This window comes from Astyanax mexicanus, chromosome 8 (assembly GCF_023375975.1).
Source record: "Astyanax mexicanus isolate ESR-SI-001 chromosome 8, AstMex3_surface, whole genome shotgun sequence".
NCBI lineage: Eukaryota > Metazoa > Chordata > Actinopteri > Characiformes > Acestrorhamphidae > Astyanax > Astyanax mexicanus.
The window spans coordinates 12,373,209-12,396,036 of record NC_064415.1 but is presented as its reverse complement, the minus strand read 5'-3'; the positions used below and the strand labels follow the sequence as shown (position 1 = coordinate 12,396,036).

The 22,828-nt window shown below is 36.4% G+C and overlaps 1 protein-coding gene across 10 annotated transcripts in view; it reads right to left on the bottom strand.

Annotated features, from left to right (window-relative positions):
• arhgef11 (Rho guanine nucleotide exchange factor (GEF) 11) overlaps positions 1 to 22,828 on the bottom strand; it is a 43,295-nt gene that overhangs the window by 8,223 nt on the left and 12,244 nt on the right. For 3 of the 10 annotated variants that reach the window (XM_049482925.1, XM_015607205.3, XM_007254588.4), the window contains 34 exons: positions 22,731 to 22,788; positions 22,450 to 22,649; positions 21,445 to 21,516; positions 20,720 to 20,848; positions 20,585 to 20,633; positions 20,348 to 20,385; positions 19,398 to 19,487; positions 18,790 to 18,855; positions 18,574 to 18,678; positions 18,225 to 18,323; positions 17,476 to 17,518; positions 16,847 to 16,943; positions 16,512 to 16,634; positions 15,133 to 15,156; positions 14,905 to 15,034; positions 13,291 to 13,387; positions 13,018 to 13,065; positions 12,090 to 12,216; positions 10,293 to 10,496; positions 10,010 to 10,057; positions 9,702 to 9,850; positions 8,697 to 8,837; positions 7,895 to 7,971; positions 7,647 to 7,772; positions 7,125 to 7,242; positions 6,097 to 6,275; positions 5,142 to 5,217; positions 4,737 to 4,910; positions 3,574 to 3,655; positions 3,396 to 3,473; positions 2,938 to 2,981; positions 2,541 to 2,717; positions 2,207 to 2,440; positions 256 to 330 (listed from right to left, as the gene is read on the bottom strand). In XM_049482925.1, coding sequence (XP_049338882.1) covers positions 256 to 330; positions 2,207 to 2,440; positions 2,541 to 2,717; positions 2,938 to 2,981; positions 3,396 to 3,473; positions 3,574 to 3,655; positions 4,737 to 4,910; positions 5,142 to 5,217; positions 6,097 to 6,275; positions 7,125 to 7,242; positions 7,647 to 7,772; positions 7,895 to 7,971; positions 8,697 to 8,837; positions 9,702 to 9,850; positions 10,010 to 10,057; positions 10,293 to 10,496; positions 12,090 to 12,216; positions 13,018 to 13,065; positions 13,291 to 13,387; positions 14,905 to 15,034; positions 15,133 to 15,156; positions 16,512 to 16,634; positions 16,847 to 16,943; positions 17,476 to 17,518; positions 18,225 to 18,323; positions 18,574 to 18,678; positions 18,790 to 18,855; positions 19,398 to 19,487; positions 20,348 to 20,385; positions 20,585 to 20,633; positions 20,720 to 20,848; positions 21,445 to 21,516; positions 22,450 to 22,649; positions 22,731 to 22,788 — 3,577 coding nt within the window. Of the gene's footprint in view, positions 1 to 255; positions 601 to 2,206; positions 2,441 to 2,540; positions 2,718 to 2,937; positions 2,982 to 3,395; positions 3,474 to 3,573; positions 3,656 to 4,736; positions 4,911 to 5,141; positions 5,218 to 6,096; positions 6,276 to 7,124; positions 7,243 to 7,646; positions 7,773 to 7,894; positions 7,972 to 8,696; positions 8,838 to 9,701; positions 9,851 to 10,009; positions 10,058 to 10,292; positions 10,497 to 12,089; positions 12,217 to 13,017; positions 13,066 to 13,290; positions 13,388 to 14,904; positions 15,035 to 15,132; positions 15,157 to 16,511; positions 16,635 to 16,846; positions 16,944 to 17,475; positions 17,519 to 18,224; positions 18,324 to 18,573; positions 18,679 to 18,789; positions 18,856 to 19,397; positions 19,488 to 20,347; positions 20,386 to 20,584; positions 20,634 to 20,719; positions 20,849 to 21,444; positions 21,517 to 22,449; positions 22,650 to 22,730; positions 22,789 to 22,828 lie in introns of all 10 variants that reach the window. The other 7 variants (XM_022685799.2, XM_049482927.1, XM_049482926.1 and 4 more) reach the window with 5 other exon arrangements.

Genomic DNA, 22,828 nt, shown 5'->3' with positions numbered 1-22,828 from the left:
GCCAACTGAACTGTGTGAATATGTATATGTATATGTATATACATATATATATATATTTTTAGCTATTTTTTTTTTATTATTAATTAATTTTAGAATTAATGTCATATTTTGTACTGAATTAAAAGCTTTTTCAGGAGCATTGTTTCACTCATTCACACCTTTTTACCTCCATAAGCTCTGCTGGGTATAATATCCAGTATATAGGATAGTATAGGAAGAAGTATAAAGATGTATAATCCAGTATATTGATCCCACCTTTTGACTCAGAAGGTTGGTTGGAGTTGACATCAGTGATGTCATCAGGAATAGAAGAAGAGCCCGCACCCACAGCTGTGCATGAAAGACAGAGTGTGTGTGTGTGTGCGCGTGCAGGTGTGCATGTAAGTGTAAGCATATATGTGTGTGTAAGTGTAAGTGTGTTATCAGTGGTTGTTCACACAACAGTGAGCAGACAGGGTAATGCAGGAGGGTACATATGAGTGACAAGGTGAGTATAAGAGCATGTGTGGGAGGGTGTGTGTGTGTGTGTTTGTGTGGCAGAAAAGCAAAGGGAAAGACAGGGAAACGTGTATTAAAATCATAGCTTAATTACAGAAAGCCCTGAGCACATGCAGAGGGAGGGACAGGGGGAGGACAGTGAGGGAGAGAGAAAGAAAGAAAGTTAATAAAAATAAATGAAAGAATATTATAGTGTATTATAATTATTCAGTTCTCTGACGACATTACTTTTGGTTAGGTTTCACACATGCTGTTTAAACCAGAAGGTTAATCATTTTAAGAAATACTTTTATTAAAGCACATTATTCATAAATACATTATTTTTATAAATAGAGTAAAAAGAAACAAGAAAGTAGATGAGATCTTGTGAGCTAGTTTCAAGAACAAAGCTTCCAGACTTCTCCTGGACATTCCCAGTGGATGTGTTCAATTCCATCAGCAGCTCACCTGATTTACCATCTCATCATATCAGCTGCTGAAATGAAGGGACTCCATTAGAAGAGCTTTGGAGATGTTTTAATGAACACAGTGATGAAATCCACAACTTTCAGTAGAAATGTTATTTATATTAATTCTACTATTAGAATAACTTAATTTCCATCTACAGAGAATGGCAGTTGGAGTCGATCACTTATGTTCAGTATCAGTTTTCTAGGGCTGCAATGATTAATAAATATAATCGACAATGTTGATTATTTAAATATGCCGATTAATCATTAATTTGTAACAGTACCACATTACACAAAGTGCTGGAAATAGAAGTGCAATGGGAGATGGGTAAATGGCTCACTCACACAGTTTACACTCAACTCAACTTAGTCTGTGTCTCCAAAAGTGTCCAAACTCATCAAATTACATATTACCTCACTAAATAGCAGTACTTTTTACGTTTAAACAATTTCGAGACATTTAAATGGCTTTTAATTCTCATGTTCATCTATTTCTATTGTTTTTAGAGATTGAGGACATGGCAGAAATAATCGTTGACTAATCGACTAATCGAAAAAATAATCATCAGATTAGTCGACTACCGAAATAATCATTAGTTGCAGCCCTACAGTTTACCTTCTCTTCTCCAACTGTCTGTTTTCCAGCTGAAACGTCCGAGTTGTACAGGGCTAGAATAGTAATGTTAGCTGAGAAAACTTAACTCTAGCATTTGTTTGTTTACACCTAAAGACTGTCTGGTTTTCTGCGGTGTCACCATGGTTTTAATATAAAAATAATGTGTGGTGCATTGTGGCGTTCTGAAGAATCCTTACAGTGATTAGAGTCATGAAGCACCTGTGTAAGTTGACGTGCTTGGTTGGTGCTGATGTACGTGCTTTTTGTTATATGCAAATTGCTTTTTGTTGGGTTGTGAATTTCTGGTTTTCTGTTGTTTTTTATTTTTTAAGTTTTAAAACTGCAATTTCATGACGATAAAATTGTGAAACAGCAGTAGAAAAATTTTGGCAGTGGAGGACTGATTTTAAAACTATAGTTTCAAAACAACCCGCACCACCCAACACCACCCCACAGTCCTGTGCCGCACTCCTTGCACCTCCGAGCTCCTACACTCATCAAATCATAGATATAATCATTATTTTTCTTTGTATTTTTCATTATTTTGTTTTGTATGTGCTGCTCCACATTTTCACACCAGAGATCAATTAAGTGTTAACTATGAATATAAGTCTCCATAAAAAATTGTATTCTGAGTGCTCACCTTTCCTCACAACCTGAACAGTAGGTTGAACCACCTCCAGTTTAGCAGCATCTATTTCATCTTCCCCAAGCTGGCTGGTGTTTTTAGTGAAGGTGGGCTCAGGCATGGGCTCTGGTCCGGGTGGATCCGTGAACGGACTCCTTTCATTGGCTGTCTCGTTTGTGGGTGTGTCATCAGAATCATGGCTCCACCCATCTTCAAGATCTCTGAAGATCAGCTGTCTGAGTGTGTCGACTGGGAGAAAAAATGGTACAAATTTAAACACAAAATCTCATGCCAAGTTTAAAACAATATAAATTATCCTAAACACACAAAATGTTATCTAATCTCTTACCATCTCGAAGAGCAGACTCAGCGATTTCAGCTCGGTCCTGGAGGTAATCATGCCCCTCACCGTGCAGGAAGGCTCCTGATTTGTCAGTTGGAGTAGTGGGTGTGAGGACACTTTCATCATCATCATCACTCTGTGAATCTCTCTCCAAAGAACCAGACTCTTTTGTAAGTGAGCCATCTACAGAAAAATGAATGAAGAGAAATGAGTCAATATGCAACAAATTAATTAATCACATTATAAATACAAAACTTGAAGCAGACTCTATATTTTATGCAATTAAAGCAACAATCTGTACGTTTAAGGGGATTTATTGAGTCTCTGGTGAGAATGTACTCAATGCAGGTTAATATAAATAAATTGCTGTATGAAATTCTGTGTTTTTGAGTATATTACTCACCTAGTTGATTGACATGGTTGCCATGGAACCTTAGAACAGCAGACCTAAATGGAAAAAAAAAATGTAGTTAGATAAAAGAGATAATGAGAGCAGGAGTTGATGAACCTGAAATTGAGTTGGGTCCCAAACTGCGCACTACCACACTAAAAAAAAAAAAGTGTGTTAAAATGGTGCACCTCTATTAGAACTGTACTCATTATATTAAAGATCAAAGTACGTAAGCTTGTGGTTTGGGACTCAGCCATTATTCCAGCAAGAAACCTGCTATTAAAAACTCAGCCTCGGGCAACTCAAGTGTGCAACAGTTTTGGACAGACACCAACAATGTGATGCTCTGTGAAGGCTGATTTATACTTCAACACATAGTCTACAGCACTAAAGTGCAGCACTAAATCAATTCAATGACTGTAAATATTATATTATTACCACTATAAAATATCCTCGTTTAAAAGACTTACGGAGCTGGTGATCCCTGTTTGGTGGCCCCAGTGCCTGCAGATGCCAACACGATTGTCTTTTCTAAAAGGTCTTTCCAGCTGTGGAAACATCAGTACATAAGTTTATGTTGGTAAAAAAATCATTCAGTAGTATAAACCAGTTGGTACAGCAGTAAAAACTCAATAGAAATATACGTACTTGTTTTTCTCAGAGAAAGTTCCAGCCACCAGTTCATATATCTGACTCTCAGAGGTACTGATCACATACAGGGCCTTGTTGTCTGAAAGGAACAAGTAGACAACAATGAACTAAACATGTACAGCAGCTGCTATGAGACATCTAATAATTTATCAGTTATATATAAATCCTGTCACACCAACAAAACTTGAAAGAACTGCATAAGTAAAAAAGTTTTATATTGTACTAAGCAGCACTTCTTCAAGGGTAATAATTGGTTACTATAATTCTATGGAAACTATATATTTAAGGCATTTGTATTTGCCATATTGTTCGCACTATAAGGCTTATTAGAATCCTTTTATCACACATTATAATCCGGTTTGCCTTATGTATGAATTCTACCAGTGAGGTTGTAAGGAGCAGTAAAGCCACTTTGCTAAAGTACAGCGTTATAGAGGAGATTCAGTGAAGTTTCTCCAGCACCAAGGCTGGAGCAGCATTAGCATTAGCATTAGCCGCTAACCGCAGCACTAGCACTTCCGCTGTTCAGAGGGGAGTATATCAGAATGTAATCTGATAGTGCCCTGGCTTACCAGAACACTTAGAGTTCCTTAGCGTAGCTCTGTTGGGCAGCATTTACTAGCGCTAATAGCTGCTAACCATGGCTAACGCTGCTGCTAATTTAAAAATAAATGCTAATGTAGTTTCATATTCCACTGTGCCATCAGCTGTGTATGAGAGCGAGCATTAGCACAGTGACGGGATTGAGTTTTTGGAGGAAAATGAAGTGTGGATGAAAGTAGCTTGCTGGATTAGTGTCCGAGCTAACCGGACAGCGCGAGTGGACTTGAACACACAACAGGAAAACTTGTCACAACATGTCGAAATGCTAAAATCAAGCTATATGCGTACTTTAGAACATGGAATCAATTAAGCGTACTTGGAGGTCAAAATGCGTGCCTGTTACAAAAAACGTACATGTTGCCAGGTCTGTTCTGTATTTGAACATTAATAAACAGCCTCTTTTATAACATTAAAACATAATTCAACAAAATAAGTATAAATTATAAATAATTTATAATATTATAATTATAAATAAGTAAAAAGATTAAACTGTTCTGGTACCTAGCAATGTAAAAATGAGATCTGAACGACTCAAAGAATCAACAACTCAAACATACCTGTAGCCACAGATCTGACGAGGGCGGAGTCTAGGCGCACCACAGGGCAGAAAAGGGATTTAAAGTCTGTGTTTCCGCCTCCCAGTGAGCGAGACGGGCAGCGCAGGATCAACCGGTCATCAGGACCCCTCTGGAGGAGCACCAACAGGTCTGAGAGCAGCAGAGCCTGGATCTCTGAAATACATAAACACAACTCCATTAGAGAGTAAATATACATACATCACACATGAACCTCAGAATACACATTACACTGATATGCACTCACTCATAGGGGTGTTCAATTAAAATACATACTTTTAATGTGTGTATTGGCCTAGGCTTTACATTTCTAAAGATTTTAGTTTATGTTCTGCTGACAACATTGATTACAGTGATGTATGCTGAAGTCTGATGCTGAGGTCTCACCAATAGCTTTGTCTTTACTGACTTTCCACGTAAGGGGGCCTTCATGGATCATTCGTTTAGTGGTCAGGTCCAGATTCTATACACACAAAAACAGAGAGAGAGGAATGACAGTGTGTGAGTTCACTGAAATTAATAGCTTAACTGGTATAAAAAGGGCTTAACACTTCATTGATTGGCTGGTATGTGGATAACAGCAGAACTGTGGGGACAGTAAATGAACAAGGTGGGATGTACCATCATAGTAGTTGAGTGGTTTTTAGTTAATGAATTAGTTAATGTATGTATATTTAAATCCGTGCTTAATTTTTGAATATGCAAGTAAATAAAGTGTAATAACAGACATGATTTAAAAGAAAAAAAAAGAGACTGAAATGGGTTGCTGTGTGATCATTAATGTAAGAAAACAGGTTTAATGTAGCATCACACTAAAATGGTGTCATGGTCACACAAAACCTTTGTATATCAAAAATTGTAGCTATACAAGAGAAAGGAGGGGAAAAAACACTTCTATAAATCCAATGGCAGCCAATGCAAGATAATTTTATTCCAAGTAATGTTGGAGAATTTCAAGTTATACATGTCCACCATCAGCTAGATTCACATTATATCAAAAAGAGAAAAATGGGCAAACATATAAACAAGGTCTTTGTTTGACTGTAAACAAAATTCAGTGCTGGCTGGGGTATATTCTTCCTCATTTTACTGTATTTGTGTTTATCTGCATGTTGTTTTAACATTAAAATATTTAACATTTAATCTTAAAACAACTACTTAATACATTGTTCCAAAAACACACAATGTTTTTAACTACTGTAATACAGCCATATCAGTACAGCAACTGTGTGAGAGTGTGTGTGTGTAAGAGAGAGAGACTAGACTGGATAATGAATATTTTATGTTGGTCCTTTTAGACACCATGTGTCAGACAGATGGCAGCTAGAAGATGAAGTGGTACCTTAAACTGCGCTGCGACGGGATTGGCCTGTCTCTCCAGAGGCGACGAGTCTAGTCTGCGCTGGTATTGGCTGAGCCGCTGCCGGTGCTCCGTCTCCCTCACCACCTCATTGACAGTCTGCAGTATCCCACGGCAACAGGCCTGTGCCCTCTGCAGCTGCTGCAGGTCTGGGGAGACGGCTGAACAGGGACACACACTACAGTTACTCTGGGACTAAGTGAGTGTGTGTGTGTGTTAGTGTTTACTGTAATACACTTTAGCAGCAGAGAAGAAGTGCAGTGGAGCAGTGCACCCACTGTGTGTGTGTGTGTGTCTGTGTGTGTCTGATTACCCACCGTGTCTGATGATGGTTAGCAGAACAGGCTATTTTGAGTGTGAGAGGAGGTGTGGATGTGAGAGTGCGTCTCTGAAGGTTTATCAGCTGTCTTGTGTGATAATACTATGCAGGACTGGGTTTCACAATGTCACTTCTCAGTTATTTTTATTTTTAATTTATGTAATATATAACATAATGTAACACATTATATCGTAATTGTCTGAATGAACAAAAAGTGACAAATGTAAATTATGTAAAATATAAGAACTAAAAAAAAAGACAAAATAAATAACAAAGACAAAAATAACACAACTAACATTGCTAATAATAATGATAATTACGATATTACACAGTATATTATAATAATTATAATATACTAACAATAACTTTTACACTCCTGTTATTTTGTAGAAAATAATTTTTGAAGCATGAAACGTTTACCTCTACAGTAATAGACCTAATTATTATAATGAGCACATGGAATCGATGAAAATGAAAACCACCCATTTTTCTTCCTTAAAGTCATATATGTATCAGGAAGATTAATATTCTTATTACTGATACTACTACGACGATGACGACTACTACTACTACTAATAATAATGATAATAAGAGCATGAACAATGGTGTAAATGTTAGTAATCGTGTGTATTATTGTGTGTATTCATTATTCAGTGTGTAACAGTATGTATGCATGTTTGATTCTGTTTACCTTCAGTGTATTTAATGATGTTGTCCAGCAGTAGAGGGTATTTGGTGAGTCTCTGCATTTCAGAAACGAGCAGGTCCTTCAGCTGGAGCCGCCGGCAGAGGGGACTCGCTTCACACTCCTAACACCACACAAACAAATACAGTCAATAAAAAGACAGTTAAATAAATCTACACATAAACTGCAGAATGCTTTTCTCACAAATGCCTAGATATTTTCTCAGTTCAGTCATTATTCAACATTGTAACTGTAATTATTTCTGTCCAAAATATTTTCAGCTTTATTTTATTATCATGTATTACCTTTTTTTTTTTTTTTTGTATTTTGATTACTCTTTAACTCTTAATTTTACTGTGTTCAAATTAATTGATGACTTGCGTAATTATAATTTAAAAGTTGTATTTCTCTAATTTCTATGTTTTATCCTGGTTTTCTTTATATGTTACTTATGCTGTTTTCAAAACATTAAAATCAAAGTTGGTTCACGGATTGATGAAGTAGAGTAGTAAATATTCACATAATGACCTGAATGAGATGAGCGAAGCGGGGGTCTTTACGCTGTTTGCTCTTAATGAGCTCCAGTGCCTGACTCTGTTGGCTGCACAGGTGAGACACCTGCTCCTGGAACTCCTCTCCTGCTGCATCCTCAAACTAACACCATGCACACAGACACACACACACACACAGAGCACACAGAGAAAATTATTATTTAAAAAAATGCTACATGCACTAAATGTAAGAAAAGAACTGAAGGGTGGAAAGAGAGCTCTCACCCTTGCTAGCATGACATCACCAATACTCTGGACTATAGGAGATTCCCTCTGCTTCTTCATAGACTCCAACAGATTCGCTGTAATGAAAATAAATCATCAGAAAACAACAGAACATGAGCCACCTTGACCCTATTGAAAAAGTACAGCCAATAGAATAGACAGATGGAGCAGGCAAACAAGCGTTTCATTAGAAACAAGTGTTTTCAATGCGAGGCATGGGCTAGAGAGTTATAAAGGCTGCCAGTACTGAGCTGTGACACAAGGAGGGTGAAGACCAGCACATGCCTCCTCAGATACATGTGAAGTCAGCCGCCTCCTCTTTTTAAACTGCTGCTGATACAGCATTTCCGAGTAGCAGCGCGCTCAGAGGAAAGCGCAGTGACTCGGTTCTGATACATTAGCTCACAGATGCCTTGTGCTGATTGATATCACCCTTTGGAGTGATGTGAGGAGAGAGCGCCATCTACCCAACCAGAGAGAGAAAGGCAAATTGTGCTCTCTCAGGGCTTCGGCAGCTGATGGCGAACTGCATGATCAGGATTCAAACCAGCAATCTTCTAATCATTGTGGCAGTGCATTAGATCGTCCCTGGACAGCAAATAGTGTTACTCCAACAAAATCAGGATAAATTAATGTCTACATTCCTTGATTTTGGAAGAAAGAATAAATGAGCAGGTGTGTTTGCGCGAATTAAAATAACCAGTGATTGATTGTTATAATATGCATTCATAAAGCATCTGTTGAACTGTTTTAACTACAATAAGTCTCAGAACTATAAGCTAACATTGAAATAAAAACTGACCATGGAGTTCGTAGACCTGGGAGAGGTTAGGAAAGATGCAAGAGAGCTCCTCTGCCGTTAGAACATTCCTCATCTTCTGGAAGAACACCTGATCTAAAACTCTGAGTGTCCGTAGATGAGACGCTTCTGTTGTGAATAACTCTGAAAGTGAAAAGAGGATTCAGGAATTAATATCACCCCTGCTATTTCTGAACTGTCTCAGAGTTGAAACAAATCATGATTTCAGATATTTAACCAGTAAAGATTATCTATGTAAAAAATAGGAAATATATATTACTATTTTGCAGATTAAAACATGTGAATTTTGCACCAGCATTTCTCAAAATGTGCAATAAATTTGAAGCAATGTTTATGTCGAACAATTAGGCCTACATCTAAAAAGCAGTATACATCTGAATTCTAAAATATATGTGGATCATTTTAAGTGTTAAAATTATATTTAACACTCTGGGCCCAATGAACATGCCAAAATTTGATGTTTGGGAGGCTGATGACAGACATACACATCCACACTGCAAGAGGCAAAAGTAATGTTTCTTAAATGTGCTGTATTAATGCATCAGTGACTGCATTTATCAACCACAGAGGGATAAACGTTTCACACTAAAACGATGTATGAAAAAAAAATGCTTACTGATAGACCATGAACAGGTAAAATCTTCAAACTGAACATGTTTTCAAAAATCTACCAAGTTTGCATCAGTCAACACTGTTAAAAACATGTATAACTAGAGATGTGTAGACAGGCATTCACAATGAAAATCATAAACATCATGGCTCATTAAGCTCAGATTCAGATTAAAGAATACCTTATGAAATGGTGTAGAAAAACAGTACACACCAGCAGTACTAGTACAGGTGCTGTGTGCAGTTTTTAGTTTTAACCCCAATTTATAATATTAATATTAAATATACATTGGCCTTTAGTAATTACTGGAAACTGCTTTAATAAGTGTAAATTTGAGTTTCTGAATTTCTTAATCAACTGTGCGTGTTTTATTTTACCGTAGATGACAGCCTGTCGGTCAATCTCTCGAGAACTGAGTGATGTAAGTGTGTGTGGGTCTACTGTGTCCTGCCAGTTTTGGAAATCAACCACATCCTCCTCTAAAGCAGGAGCATCTGGCAACAGAGCTAGTGGTGTGTCAACACTCCTGGAGAGAAAACAAAGAGAAATTTAGGCGAAAAAAGCGAAAGAAAAAGACTAGTGATTAAATAGGCATAGATTCATGCTTAAATAAATGTAGTTTTTGAGTTTAATGCAAAATAAAATAAAAGATAGATATGAGTGTGAGTTAATTTTATTATCAGACCTGCGTCTCGAGCGAGGGGTGTAAGGTGGCGTAGGATTCTCCAGTGACCTGGGAGGGAAAAATAAACAAATAGATAAATAAAAAAAATCCTTAGATATATATTTAATTCAGCCTACCTGAGACTAAATCTGTACATATGAAGTAAACAGTAGGTATGAGGTGTGGCAGCAGCCTGTGTGCACAGTATGGGTGCTTTGGTAATGTTAGGGTAGCTGCAGGGTGCACAGTGAGAGGGGGATCTTCTCTATGTGAGTGTCTGTGTGCATGTGTGTGTTTATCACACCTGGCGGAGCTGCTGGAGGCTGATGATGAGGCACTGTGATGTAATGGCCTTAGTCCTGGCCCCTCCCTCTCATCACAGTCATCCATGTCCACATCGCTACGAGACCTGGGGACTGTCTCTGAGCTCGTTCCTGCCCCACGGCGACGCCCCTCCCCCTGAGCCTTCAGAGACTCGCTCCGGGCCAGACGCACAGACACTGTAGGACTGAGAGACAGACAGAGAACAGAATAATAAAAAAACAAAGCTGATACATGTCTAACATATCTGCAAAAATGTCAAACTAACTAAATCATCCCAAAAGTAAAAAAAAATATTTATAAAAAACAGATAAAAGTATATTTAAGTAATAGCATTTTTTTATTAAAAAATACTAATATTAAACGCTTCCCAACTCCCTAAAAAATATATGAAAAACAGATAAAAGTATATTTAAGTAATAGCATTTTTTTTATTAAAAAATACTAATATTAAACGCTTCCCAACTCCCTAAAAAATATATGAAAAACAGATAAAAGTATATTTAAGTAATAGCATTTTTTTTAATTAAAAAATACTAATATTAAACTCTTCCCAACTCCCTAAAAAAATATATGAAAAACAGATAAAAGTATATTTAAGTAATAGCATTTTTTTTTTTTTACAAAAAATACTAATATTAAACGCTTCCCAACTCCCTAAAAAATATATGAAAAACAGATAAAAGTATATTTAAGTAATAGCATTTTTTTAATTAAAAAATACTAATATTAAACGCTTCCCAACTCCCTAAAAAATATATGAAAAACAGATAAAAGTATATTTAAGTAATAGCATTTTTTTAATTAAAAAATACTAATATTAAACTCTTCCCAACTCCCTAAAAAAATATATGAAAAACAGATAAAAGTATATTTAAGTAATAGCATTTTTTTTAATTAAAAAATACTAATATTAAACTCTTCCCAACTCCCTAAAAAATATATGAAAAACAGATAAAAGTATATTTAAGTAATAGCATTTTTTTTTTTTTTACAAAAAATACTAATATTAAACGCTTCCCAACTCCCTAAATCATCCCAAAAGTAAAAAAAAGTGAAAAACAGATAAATGTATGTTAAATAAAAGCCTTTACCTGTTTTTTTAACATTCATCAAACATAATAAAAAATATGAATATAAAATACATCCCCAACTTCCTAAATCCTCCCAAAAGTATAAAATAAATAAATAAAAGTTAATTCGCAAAAACAGATATAGGTATGTTTAAATTATAGCATTTATCTGTTTTTTTTTATTATTTTTTTGTATTAAATATTGTTGTATTCTTATAATTTAGAAAAAAAAAATACAAAACAGATCCCCAATTTCCTAAATCATCCCATGAAACATGAAAACCAGATAAAGGTATGCTTATATAAAAGCATTTATCTGTTTATTATTACTCCTCAAATATAATAAAAACATATTATTATAAAACGCATACCCAAATCCCTAAATCATCCCAAAAGTATTAAAAATATGAAAAGCAGATAAAGGTGTGTAATAGCATTTATCTGTTTTTTTCTTACTCCTTAAATATAAAAATATAAAAATACATATATTAATATAAAACGCATCCCTAACTCTCTAAATCACCCCAAAATTATATTTAAAATAATAATAATAATTTGCAAAAACAGATAAAGGTATGTTTAAATAAGAGCATTTATCTCTTTATCACTTATCAAATATACTTAAATACTTATATTTTTTTTTTAGCAAAAAACATCACTGTCCTTAAAGTCATAAGGACACAGCCAGACACACAAAAATCATATACCTGTCCATGCTGTCATCCCCGAGGCTGCCAGTGGAGAGTCTCTGTCCCTCGTTCTCTTCGTCCTCTCCAACTGTGTCTGTATGATTCTCAAACTGCTGAATTATGTTCCTGACATTGCCTGAACGAACTAGATGTCAGAAAAAGAGAGAAAGTGAGAGCAAAAGAGAGAAACAAAGAAAGAAAGGGCAAATAAGTCATATGAGACACTTCAAATCAAATTGTGATAAAGACAACAGATATATACAGTTCCAGTAAAAAGCTATCTAAAGTCATCCAGACTACGAAGGAACACAAAGAAACGTAGTAACGTAAAAGTGTTAAACAAACCAAATACAAAAATGTGAAGCATTTAGGTGCTCTTATCTAGGGAGCTGTTAACTTGCGATTTCTGAGGCTGGTAACTCTGATGAACTTATCCTGTAAACAGAGGTAACTCATTTCCTGGGGTGGTCCTGATGAGAGCCAGTTTCATCATAATGTTTTTAATGGTCTTTGTGAATGCACCCGACTTCATGCACCACTTTATTTCTTAAATTATTTTTTTCTTTACATAGTTGAGTAGTTCTTGCTATAATAAGGATTAGAACATTAATCAAATAGAGCTATTTACTCTCTCTGCCTCTTCACAACCTTACAACTGATGCTCTCAAACACTGAAAGTCCTTCCAGGTGACTCTACCTCAAAAAGCTCACTTAGAAAATGCCAAGAATTTAAAATATAAACACATTCTAGTTTGTTAAACACTTTTGTGTTTACTGAATAATTCCCTGTGCTTTACTTCATAGTTTGAATGACGTCAGAATAAAACTGCAAAGCAGAAATTTTTAAGGCTTTGACTGGTACGGTGTATATATATATGTGTGTATTTAAAAGGTAACAAGAGATGTCTAATGGGAAAGACTGTAATGTACGAGGAGAGGGATATACCTTCTGAAGGGGATGAAGGGGATGAAGGGGATAACTGGATATGGAACGCTGGAAAAACAAACAGGGACAACCGAAAACAAAACTAATGAAACCATGCAAACAGAGAATACGAATCCAAACCAAAATCATGGTATTTCAAACAAAAGGACAATACACAGAGGGCAATAACTTATAAAAATAGAATAATAATAATATAAAGAACAAGAAATGGGTTTGGAAAATAAGGGCTGGCAGTGTAAAGCACTGATTTGGAGAGTTTGAGTGTGGATTTACTGGACTGGGATGTGCTCCTGGGTTTGCCGATGTACTTCAGGATTGGATTCCTCTTCTTATCCTCTCCATCCTTCTCCTTTTTCATGCCACTCAGCTGCTGTATGCAAACAAACAATCAAACAAATGCATTTAGAGTCTGAATGCATTACTGTCTTACTGCAATCAAGCATAATAGTGGTATACACTTTAACTGTTGTAGTTTTATTTTTTTTTTAAGTATGAATGTCAATCTTCCTTCAATTTAGCTTATACTGATCAATGATGTTAAAACATAAGATACATATATTTTAACTTAAGTACTGCAGAAGCTCTGTGTAGGTCCAGCTGATCAAAGGATGCTGTAGTTTTTTATTCAAATACTAAATGGAAATATGGACTCACACACAGCTTCAGAAACCCTGCACTGAGATTTCCAGTGCTTGCTGATATAAAACAGGTCATCAGTCTGACAGTTTTATTTTCTACATTCTACATCATGAAACTAAGCCAAACATACAGCTCTGAATACAAAAAAAGAGACCACTTCAGTTTCTGAATCACTTTTTCTGATTTTGCTATTTATAGGTTTATGTTGAGTAAAATGAACATTGTTGTTTTATTCTATAATCTACGGACAACATCTCTCCCAAATTCCAAATAAACATATTGCAAGTTACAGCATTTATTTGCAGAAAATGAGAAATGGCTGAAATAACAAAAACAATGCAGAGCTTTCAGACCTCAAATAATTCAAAGAAAACAAGTTCATATTCATTAAGTTCATTGAGTTCAGAAATAAACAGTGTTCATGCATCTTGGCATGTTTTCCTCCATCAGTCTTACACACTGCTTTTGAATAACTTAATGCCACTCCTGGTGCAAAAAATCATGCAGTTCAGCTTGGTTTGATGTCTTCCTCTTGAATATATTCCAGATGTTTTCAATTAGGTAAAATCAAAGAAACTCATAATTTTTAGGTGATTTATTTTTTTTCTACTTGATCACTACTTAAATTAATACACTAATCTGAAAGATATCATACCAAATTATATTGTTAGAAAAACCTTATCATGACTTTATATTGATATACAGGCCTAACTGTCATGGTACACCAACTATAGTGTCCTCACACCTAACTGTCATAATTTCTTTTTTATATTTTCATACACTGTCACATTACATTATTATGCACACCCAACTGCCACACTAGATTATAACGTTATATAAGCCTAATCTGTCACATTATATTGTGGAATAGGCTTGTCATATGATAATGATTATATACTGTATATTACATTGCCAAATAGATCCAATTATCACATTATATTGATTATATTGCCAAATAGATCAAATTGTCAGGTTATACTGTTATGCATGTTCAGTTGTGACATTACACTTCATTAACTATGACTCATATACACCATTAATTGATTATATTGTCATATAAGCTTGTCATAATATATTATTCATCACTCTATCACTTTATCTGTGACTCGAAAAATATCATATGATCTGAACTGAGATTTCTGTGATTTTTACCTCTACCCATCACACTTCAAACCAATGACCTTATTGATTTTTATTTTATTAAATAACAGTGAAAAGTGTAAGGGACAGAGCAGAAAAGAAGTGTACCTTCTTGGCCTTGGGGAAGAAAACAAGCCACTTCTCTTTCTCTGTGGTCAAACCTGGGAAAACCTTTGAGTCTCGCAACTTGATGCCCAAATGCCGCAGGTACAACTGGACAGCCGATGCCAACGGGAATCTGAAAGAGTTTAATTAATTAAATAAAAATGCATGTTTCTGCAAACAATTAACACATAATGCACACTGAAGCGTGTAAGAGTAAGAGGATATTCTTACCTTCTCTCTTCCTCGTGTTTTGAGCTGTAAATAAAGAATAAAATATTAGCTCTTTTGTCTTGCAACACACAAACACATACAATCAAATAAACTCCACCGTCAAATTAGCTGGCGCTGTCAGGTTCTCGCGGCTAAACTCGTGAAGCCATCATGTGACTCTGCACTCAGACTGTGAAAGTGTGTGTTTCTCTGTAATTAACTGTGCTCTAGGTAAGTGAATGTGTGTGTCTGTGTTAGATGTCATGTGATGCTGTCTCCATGCTGAGGTGTGTCTGAGGTATAACTGGGAGTGACCTTTGTATCTCTGTACAGTGCACTCCACCTTAATACTGCCACTACATCATCTGACCCCGTTACCTTACAGAGCACTCAATCTGCTCAGAAACACTAAAATACAAAAAAGGTTCTCTGAGTGATGCTATAGAGGAACTATTTTTGGATTCATTAAGAACCGTGTATGAAATAGTGACATTACTATATTAGAAAAAATATATGATATAATATTAGAAATTAGAGCTTTATGTTGTTGATATAAGGTGATATATTGCTTAAATATGTTTATCTCTCGCTCCTGCTCTCTCTCCCACTGCAAATCCCCCACACACAAACATCATTGGTCAACTAAGCACGAGGAGAGGCCAATCAGGATGCTCTATTTGTCCCTCTCTTCCACCGTGTGTCTATGTGTTCCTTCCCAGCCCTCAGTCTCTCACTATACACATGCTAATTTTCTGTAGGAAACCCTCACAACTCTCATTATTTATAAAAAATCAGAAAAGAAAAGTTTACTTTTTACCCAAACAGAACAGTGGGATCTAATGACAACGTACAACACTGCTATATAGTAGGTAGGGTTTAAATGAACCACTGTCTGATATCAATCTTCACATGTAAACCAATAATTAAAATAAAATGTAAAAAAACAAACAAACAAAAAAAAAAAAACAGTACTGCAATACAAAATATCACAAAAATTTGTAATGCAGATTTTATCAATATTGAAGAATACTGAATATAGAATACACCTATTAAATGTCTAAATGAATCATATTAATATATTTCATTAGCGATAACCTATATAGTAAATAAGTAATAACAGAACATGCAAAAAGCCTTACAATTTTTATGGAACTTATTTATGGAAAAAAATATTTATTTTCTGTAATTACGAGATCAGTTCTGTTCCATTCTTCAGGAAATTTTGAGTCATTGTACAGAACTGACAGATTCAAATGGCAAAAACAAAGATGATTACACATAATATTATTCAGATAAATTATTTAAATGAAACTGTCAAGCTTCATTTGACTCCATTTTACAGCAATGATAATATATTTAGAATCAACATAAGCTTTATTTAATTATTAAAATGAGCTTACAGCAGTTCCCAAAGTGCAGTGACCTGTCTGTCCACCACCTGTCTCTCTTTCGTTGGATCGCCGTCTAACTGCTGAAGATCACTCTCCCCAAACAGTGAGCCCAGTCCCATCATCTGCTTGTTCCTGCATTATAACACAACAATTACAACATTAACCCATTAAAATTATAACGCAACTATTATAATGCAACAATGCATTATAACACAACAATTACAACATCAAGCCATTCAAACTGGAGACCTAGGACACTCCAAGGCTTACTATTAAATAACCATGATGACCACAAAGCAAACTCAACCAGCTAATAAATGCTATTGAGTGAATTAAGGTTTTACCTGTAGTCCTGTATTTGGTCCTGTATATCTGGAAGCACTTGCTGTTGAAGTTCTGAGAGTGGACCTCTGATGTCTTCCTGAGCATGGAGACGACTCTCTGGACAGACAGTAATAAACATTGCAGCGGACTGGCTCTGTTGTTGTTTTGAGATTTAAGGAAATATTGAAGCCACTCTCCATCAGCTGAATTTGTGGAATATGGTTTCATATAAAAGACAAAGAACTGAACAATAATTAATTATCAATATATATTGTGATAGAAAATGCTTTAAACTGGTGGCATGATTTTTAAAATGACATTTCTGATATTTAAATATTCATGATTTAGAGCATCTGCCACTGACTGAAGCGCATTAGTTCAAATATTACCTTTTTTTTTTTTTTTTTTTTTTTTAGATGTTTGTAGGTACAACTGGCATTTCTGGCAGTTTTAGAGTAAGACCATATTTATACATATATACCAAGTTAAGAAATATATTGACATAAAAATGTTGGCCATATGATCTTGCACTACTCTATACTGTATGAAATAAACACAGGGGCAGCTTTGTTTAGAGACCGATTCCACATCTACAGAAACTGTACAAAAATGAAATCTAGATATATTTAATAGGAAAATATGAACTTACCTATATCTGAAAGATACTCATCTCTGACTTTAATCTTCAGAGGCTGTAAAGAACCAAAAAAGTAAGAGTGAAAACTCATCCAGTATCCAGCAGCGAGGAGTCTGGCGAGTGCTGCAAGAGATGTTTTGGTGTGGCAGTGATTACAGGACTAGTGTCGTACTTCACTTTGATTTGAGGGTGCTGGGATTAGACATGCCATCATTCTGTGTGACGGGGCGGATTTGAGAAAGTTGCTGTTTTTACTATTTGATGGTGGTTATTTACCTGAAGGAGCCATGCATGTAATGTGCTAATTTTAGACATTTACTATTTGTTTTAGTTAAGTCTAGCACACTGATTTTGTGTAGGACTGCTGTGTATAGAGGTTTATCCTGTGAGGGAGGCTAATTGAACATTGGCCAGTGTGCTCATGACAAGGCAGAGTGAATAACGAATTGGACTGAAGCCTGATAGTCATGTGGCAGATAAAGGGAACATTCCATTTCTGAAAGTTATTGATAAACAAACTCACATTAAGTGAGGAGGTAGAACTCACATATCCTGCAGGTTAGTGCAATGTCCATTTACTTCAATTCAGTTCTTATCCCATAGCTTTAGGCATGTCAATGTATGTTTCAGCACTGTATTATATTTTTGCTGCATTGTGTGTGTACTTCATCCTTTTAGTTTTCACTGTTTGCAGTTATTTGAGTCTATACATACTTCCATATATAAAATATGTGACATATATGTTTAATATGGGTACTCACAGCATCAGGATCGAGGAAGTGGGAGCATATTTGTGGAGCAAGAGAACGAGCATCTTTAGTGCTGGAGCCCAGGTATGCCTCCACAGACAGGTAGAACAGCTACAGAACAGACACACACAGAAACACAGGACATTAGTCATACAGCACAATTGGGCACATTGTGGAAAATGACTCAGGATGTCCGGTAGATTGTCAGTTATGGTGAGAAGGGGGATTGTTTCCAGTGTTTCATATTAAAAGGCATGGAAAATATAACATAATACCAATATGAGGTTCAGGGGTTTAAACAATACAAAAACAGTGCCAATGAGAAATGAAAGCTATTGAGAAAAGAAAGATCAGCACTGACCAGTGGGTTAGGGTCCAGCAGCTGACTGAATATATATCTCATAAAAACTGTCATGTGTGCTGGACGACTTTTCAGCAGCTCGATGTCCTGAAACGGACCGTCCATCTGAAAAAAAAGAAAGAGAGAGAGAGAAAGAGAGAGAAAGAGTAAACAACACATACAGGAAAATCACAAAAGATAATAAAATAATTCTATCATAAATATATTACGACATACTTCATTGATTGTATAGCCGTCTTCTTCCTCTTCTTCTTCTGGACCAATTATATGTGCCTTTCCTCCCTAGAATCAGATATTAAGCTAGAATCAGCTTCTGAGCACTTGCACTGTCCCCAAAAATAATGTGGACAATTAAACAATGTTTTTATTAGTTGATAATAATAATAATGCCATCTAATTGAATTAATCTTCGGAATACTAAATGGTTGACACACATGCAAAAACACTGATTGGCTGTTTTCTACCCTGTCCCACATTTGCATACTTGTTATCCACCCCCTAATGTTCATTTATCAAATGTGTTGAGGGTGGATGTACTTAAAGTATAGCAAAAATATTTTTTAGAGTTTAAAAGTAGAACTGGGTGTATATATATATGTATGTATGTATATATATGTAAAAATCTTGAAGGGGGAGAGTAGTCTTAATGTTTATACGGTATGTGTTTATATCTAAACACTGGGGCTGTCTGTATTGGTGTTCATGTATCCAATAAATTGTTATTTGCAAAAGAGGACGTCATGATGTTTCAGTGATACTGATATGTAACAGATTCAGATCAGGCACACAGAATCAGTCAGTTGAGGGTGATGTGCGGGTCTTACCGAGTCAACAGTGTGCGTGTCGGAGCCTTGTCTGCGGTGCTGGGGGATCCTGAAGGAGGAGCCAGGGGAGGAGAAAGGGCTCTCGCATGCCTGAAAGAAGAAGGGCATGTGGTGAAAATGGCAACTGTTTAATTAGCATGTATATCAGAGCTGTGCTCAGTAATTAAAGTGATCTTCGGTGTAAGTTGTATGTGTTTATTTCAGTGTGTGCAGTGATGAGACTTGCTTGCTTTCCTTCATTAACTCATTCAAACTAACATGAACAGAGACCTCTAGATAGATTAAGTATTAAAGCACTGTTAAGTATGTGGGTTCACTTGTTTTGGAAAGCAATTTAAGCAGCTTTTTTTGTTTTGTAGACATTGTATTCAATCACTGCGAAGAAATCTGACACTATGTTCCTCTAGAGCAGAGCATATCACATCAACCTGCTGTTTAAGTGATTGTTTACATATCACTGGAGTTACCTATTTATATTCCCCTATCATTAATAATGAAGCGTGGCCTTTTATTAAAGTAGTACTTTATTTGATGTCAACCCTTAATTTAAAACATTTAAAAATTTTTGGTCTTTGGTCAAATCTTTACTTTAAACCCCATTTCTCCATCTTTCCTCCATTCTATCTGTTTCTAGTGCCTTGTGGTACCCTCCACACCAAGACCAGCTAAAGGACTTGAATAGTTGCAGGTGTGATGATTCGCTGAATCAGGAGTGTCTCAGGCACATCCTTAATCACAGTCTACCTGCATGGTTTCATCATTTCATAATACACATTGTAGTATAACGATCATAATCTTCTTCTGCAGACGCCTATCTTATCATAACACACAGAGGAGGAGGTGGAGTTCCCAGACACTGATAGGAGCGGTGTGATTAAGTAGCCTAGACATGTGAAGACAGAGCTGTTTTTCTTTTATTTAAGACCGAGTTTCAAAACAACTCAACTCACCTCAAAGTCCCCTTCAGCTGAATCTATAGACAATTGACCTGCCAAAATAAAAGTCATAGTTAATATGTGAGAACACATATAACTGCAGGAGAAAATGTACTCGCACAGAAGCCACCCGTAATATGGGTCACAAATTTTAAAAAGTCAACTACGTTTATCACAGTTTTTTTTTTTTTTTGGTTAAAACATTCTTTTACTCTCAGTCACAAATATCTGCTGATATAAGCAAATACACACCTTCCACATTAGTAGCGTAGTTGGTCAGAGTCTCAGAACGTGTTCCATCCTGTGAAGAACGAAGCCAGACAGGTGATTAGTATAAAGCACATACATCACTGTAAAGCTATGTAGAAAACCATAATAACGACTCGCCTCCAGAGAAGCGCCTCGCACCAGATCTTGCTGAATCTTCACTCGGACTTGGTTTGCTCTCCTTTTGGCACTTTCTATTCTCTCCTCTAGAGATGAGGAAGGGGTTTTGGACTGTTCGTCAAGCAGAGCCTGCAGAGCATTAGCCATTTGTGGGTTATTTCCTACTATAGAGCTTTAATGTAGTATATGTAATCATTGAGCAGAATATTTAAAGACCTATCCGGACAGGATTCATTTCTCAGGGGGTGTTGGGGTAATTTTCTCTTTTATGGGGGATCCTCTGGGAGTTTATTCCCATCCAGAACGACCATGTATGTGTTTTTCTCAGACATCCTTTGAGAAAATACAGGCTGAATTACCTACTGTTTTTTGATGAAAAATACTAAGGTAATTTTAGTCACGTACGGACGGAGTTTTGTCACTTTGTGTTTAATAAAATAGCTATTTGTGCACTGCCAGGCACTGTAATTACACTTTGTGCATGCGTTTCCACAAAGTGAAAATGGAGGAGCTACTGAACGCGAGGTCATGTGACCAACAAAGCAAAAAAAAAATCTCATTGTTCCTCCTGTTTTTCAATGGTAACACAGATGCAAGAGTTTTATCACTGAGTAGAAGTTTGATTTTTTTTTTTAACAGACGTCGCCCTGAAAAACTTATATCGTGCAGATAGGGCTAAACAGCAAGTCATTCCCTCATTAGTCAATATCAGTGTCTGAAGATACCTGCAGTTCTGCCTCTTCTTGTTCGAGCATCTTCTTGAGGATCTGTGTGGCATGCTTTTGGACCTCTGGGTCCTGAAAATCAACAGACCATGGTCAGACAGATAAAATAGAACATGCATGTTTTTGTTAATTTAATGGGAGTTCGAGAGATAAAACTTACATACCAAAACAGTGACATGAAATTAGTAAATTGCAAAACCTAAACCTGAACATGTTACCCTGCGTTCACACTGGCAGGCGACAGATGACCATGCTTTTTCTATGGGAGGACGTGATTTGTGTCCGCAACATGAAGACAAGCGGAAAGAAACAAAGCAACAAAGGGACTTTATGCAAATAAATTATGATGCAGTGAAGCAACATTCTACACTGATTGGCCAAACAAATCCTTTAGACCAATCACAGACAAGAGGGTCTGAGGTTCCTATTGTACTTCACTCATATCCCCAGCAGTGTGATTGGGAGGTGGCAGAGAGGACTATAGCCTCAGTTTTTGGCAGCTTTTCATTTTAAACAATGCATTTTTGCATAAATACAGGGGCAATTTGAAAAAAAAAAAAATAAGCATGGAAAAAACCCGCCCACTCGTGATTGTGCAAACACAAGAGTCACCTTCCAGTGTGAATGCAGGGTAACACAACGGTCTTGACTTGCTATATTGATGCATAAAAATTTATATCAGCCCAGACCATTCGCAAAATCCCCAATCAATGCAAGCTTTTCAACATCAGCCCCTCCCTCCTTAACATACTCCACGACCTCAGTTTCCTAAAAACAAATGAGCTGAGGTTGCACTCATAAGAAATGAAATCACTGACTTATATTCACTGTGAAACACAAGCTACAACCTCTTTAGCTTGTTAACAGCACATCACACAACAAGGACATGACAAGTGGACAGCAGCAGCACTATCCAGTCTTGTACTTGGTAACAAATACAGTGTTACAATACTCAATCTCTTTTATTGAAGCCCAGTGTAGAGTGTAGAGTGTTGATTAACACACCTGTAGGGGTTTGGGGCAGGTGATTCGCTGTGAAGGGGTCCCGATTCCTGTGGCTGGCAAGGGTGGAGGTGGGGGAGGCGGAGCTTCACCTCCTAGTGACGTCCGGTGATTAGGCAGGAGGTCTGAGGGGAGGGGCTGAAGGGGGACAGAGGCTACAGAAGGAGGCGGGCCTTGCAATGTCAATGCCACGTACGTCCCAGCTGTTAGATAGAAAGGAAGAGTGAGTAAATTCATACAGGTAAATAAAACCACAGCTTTTTATGTGTGAATTTCAAACTCACATTTGATCATCTTCACCACTTCCTGATGAGACATGGAGGACACTAACGAGCCATTGACCTGTAAAAGATGATGACACACAAGTTTAAAGTTGAGTGAA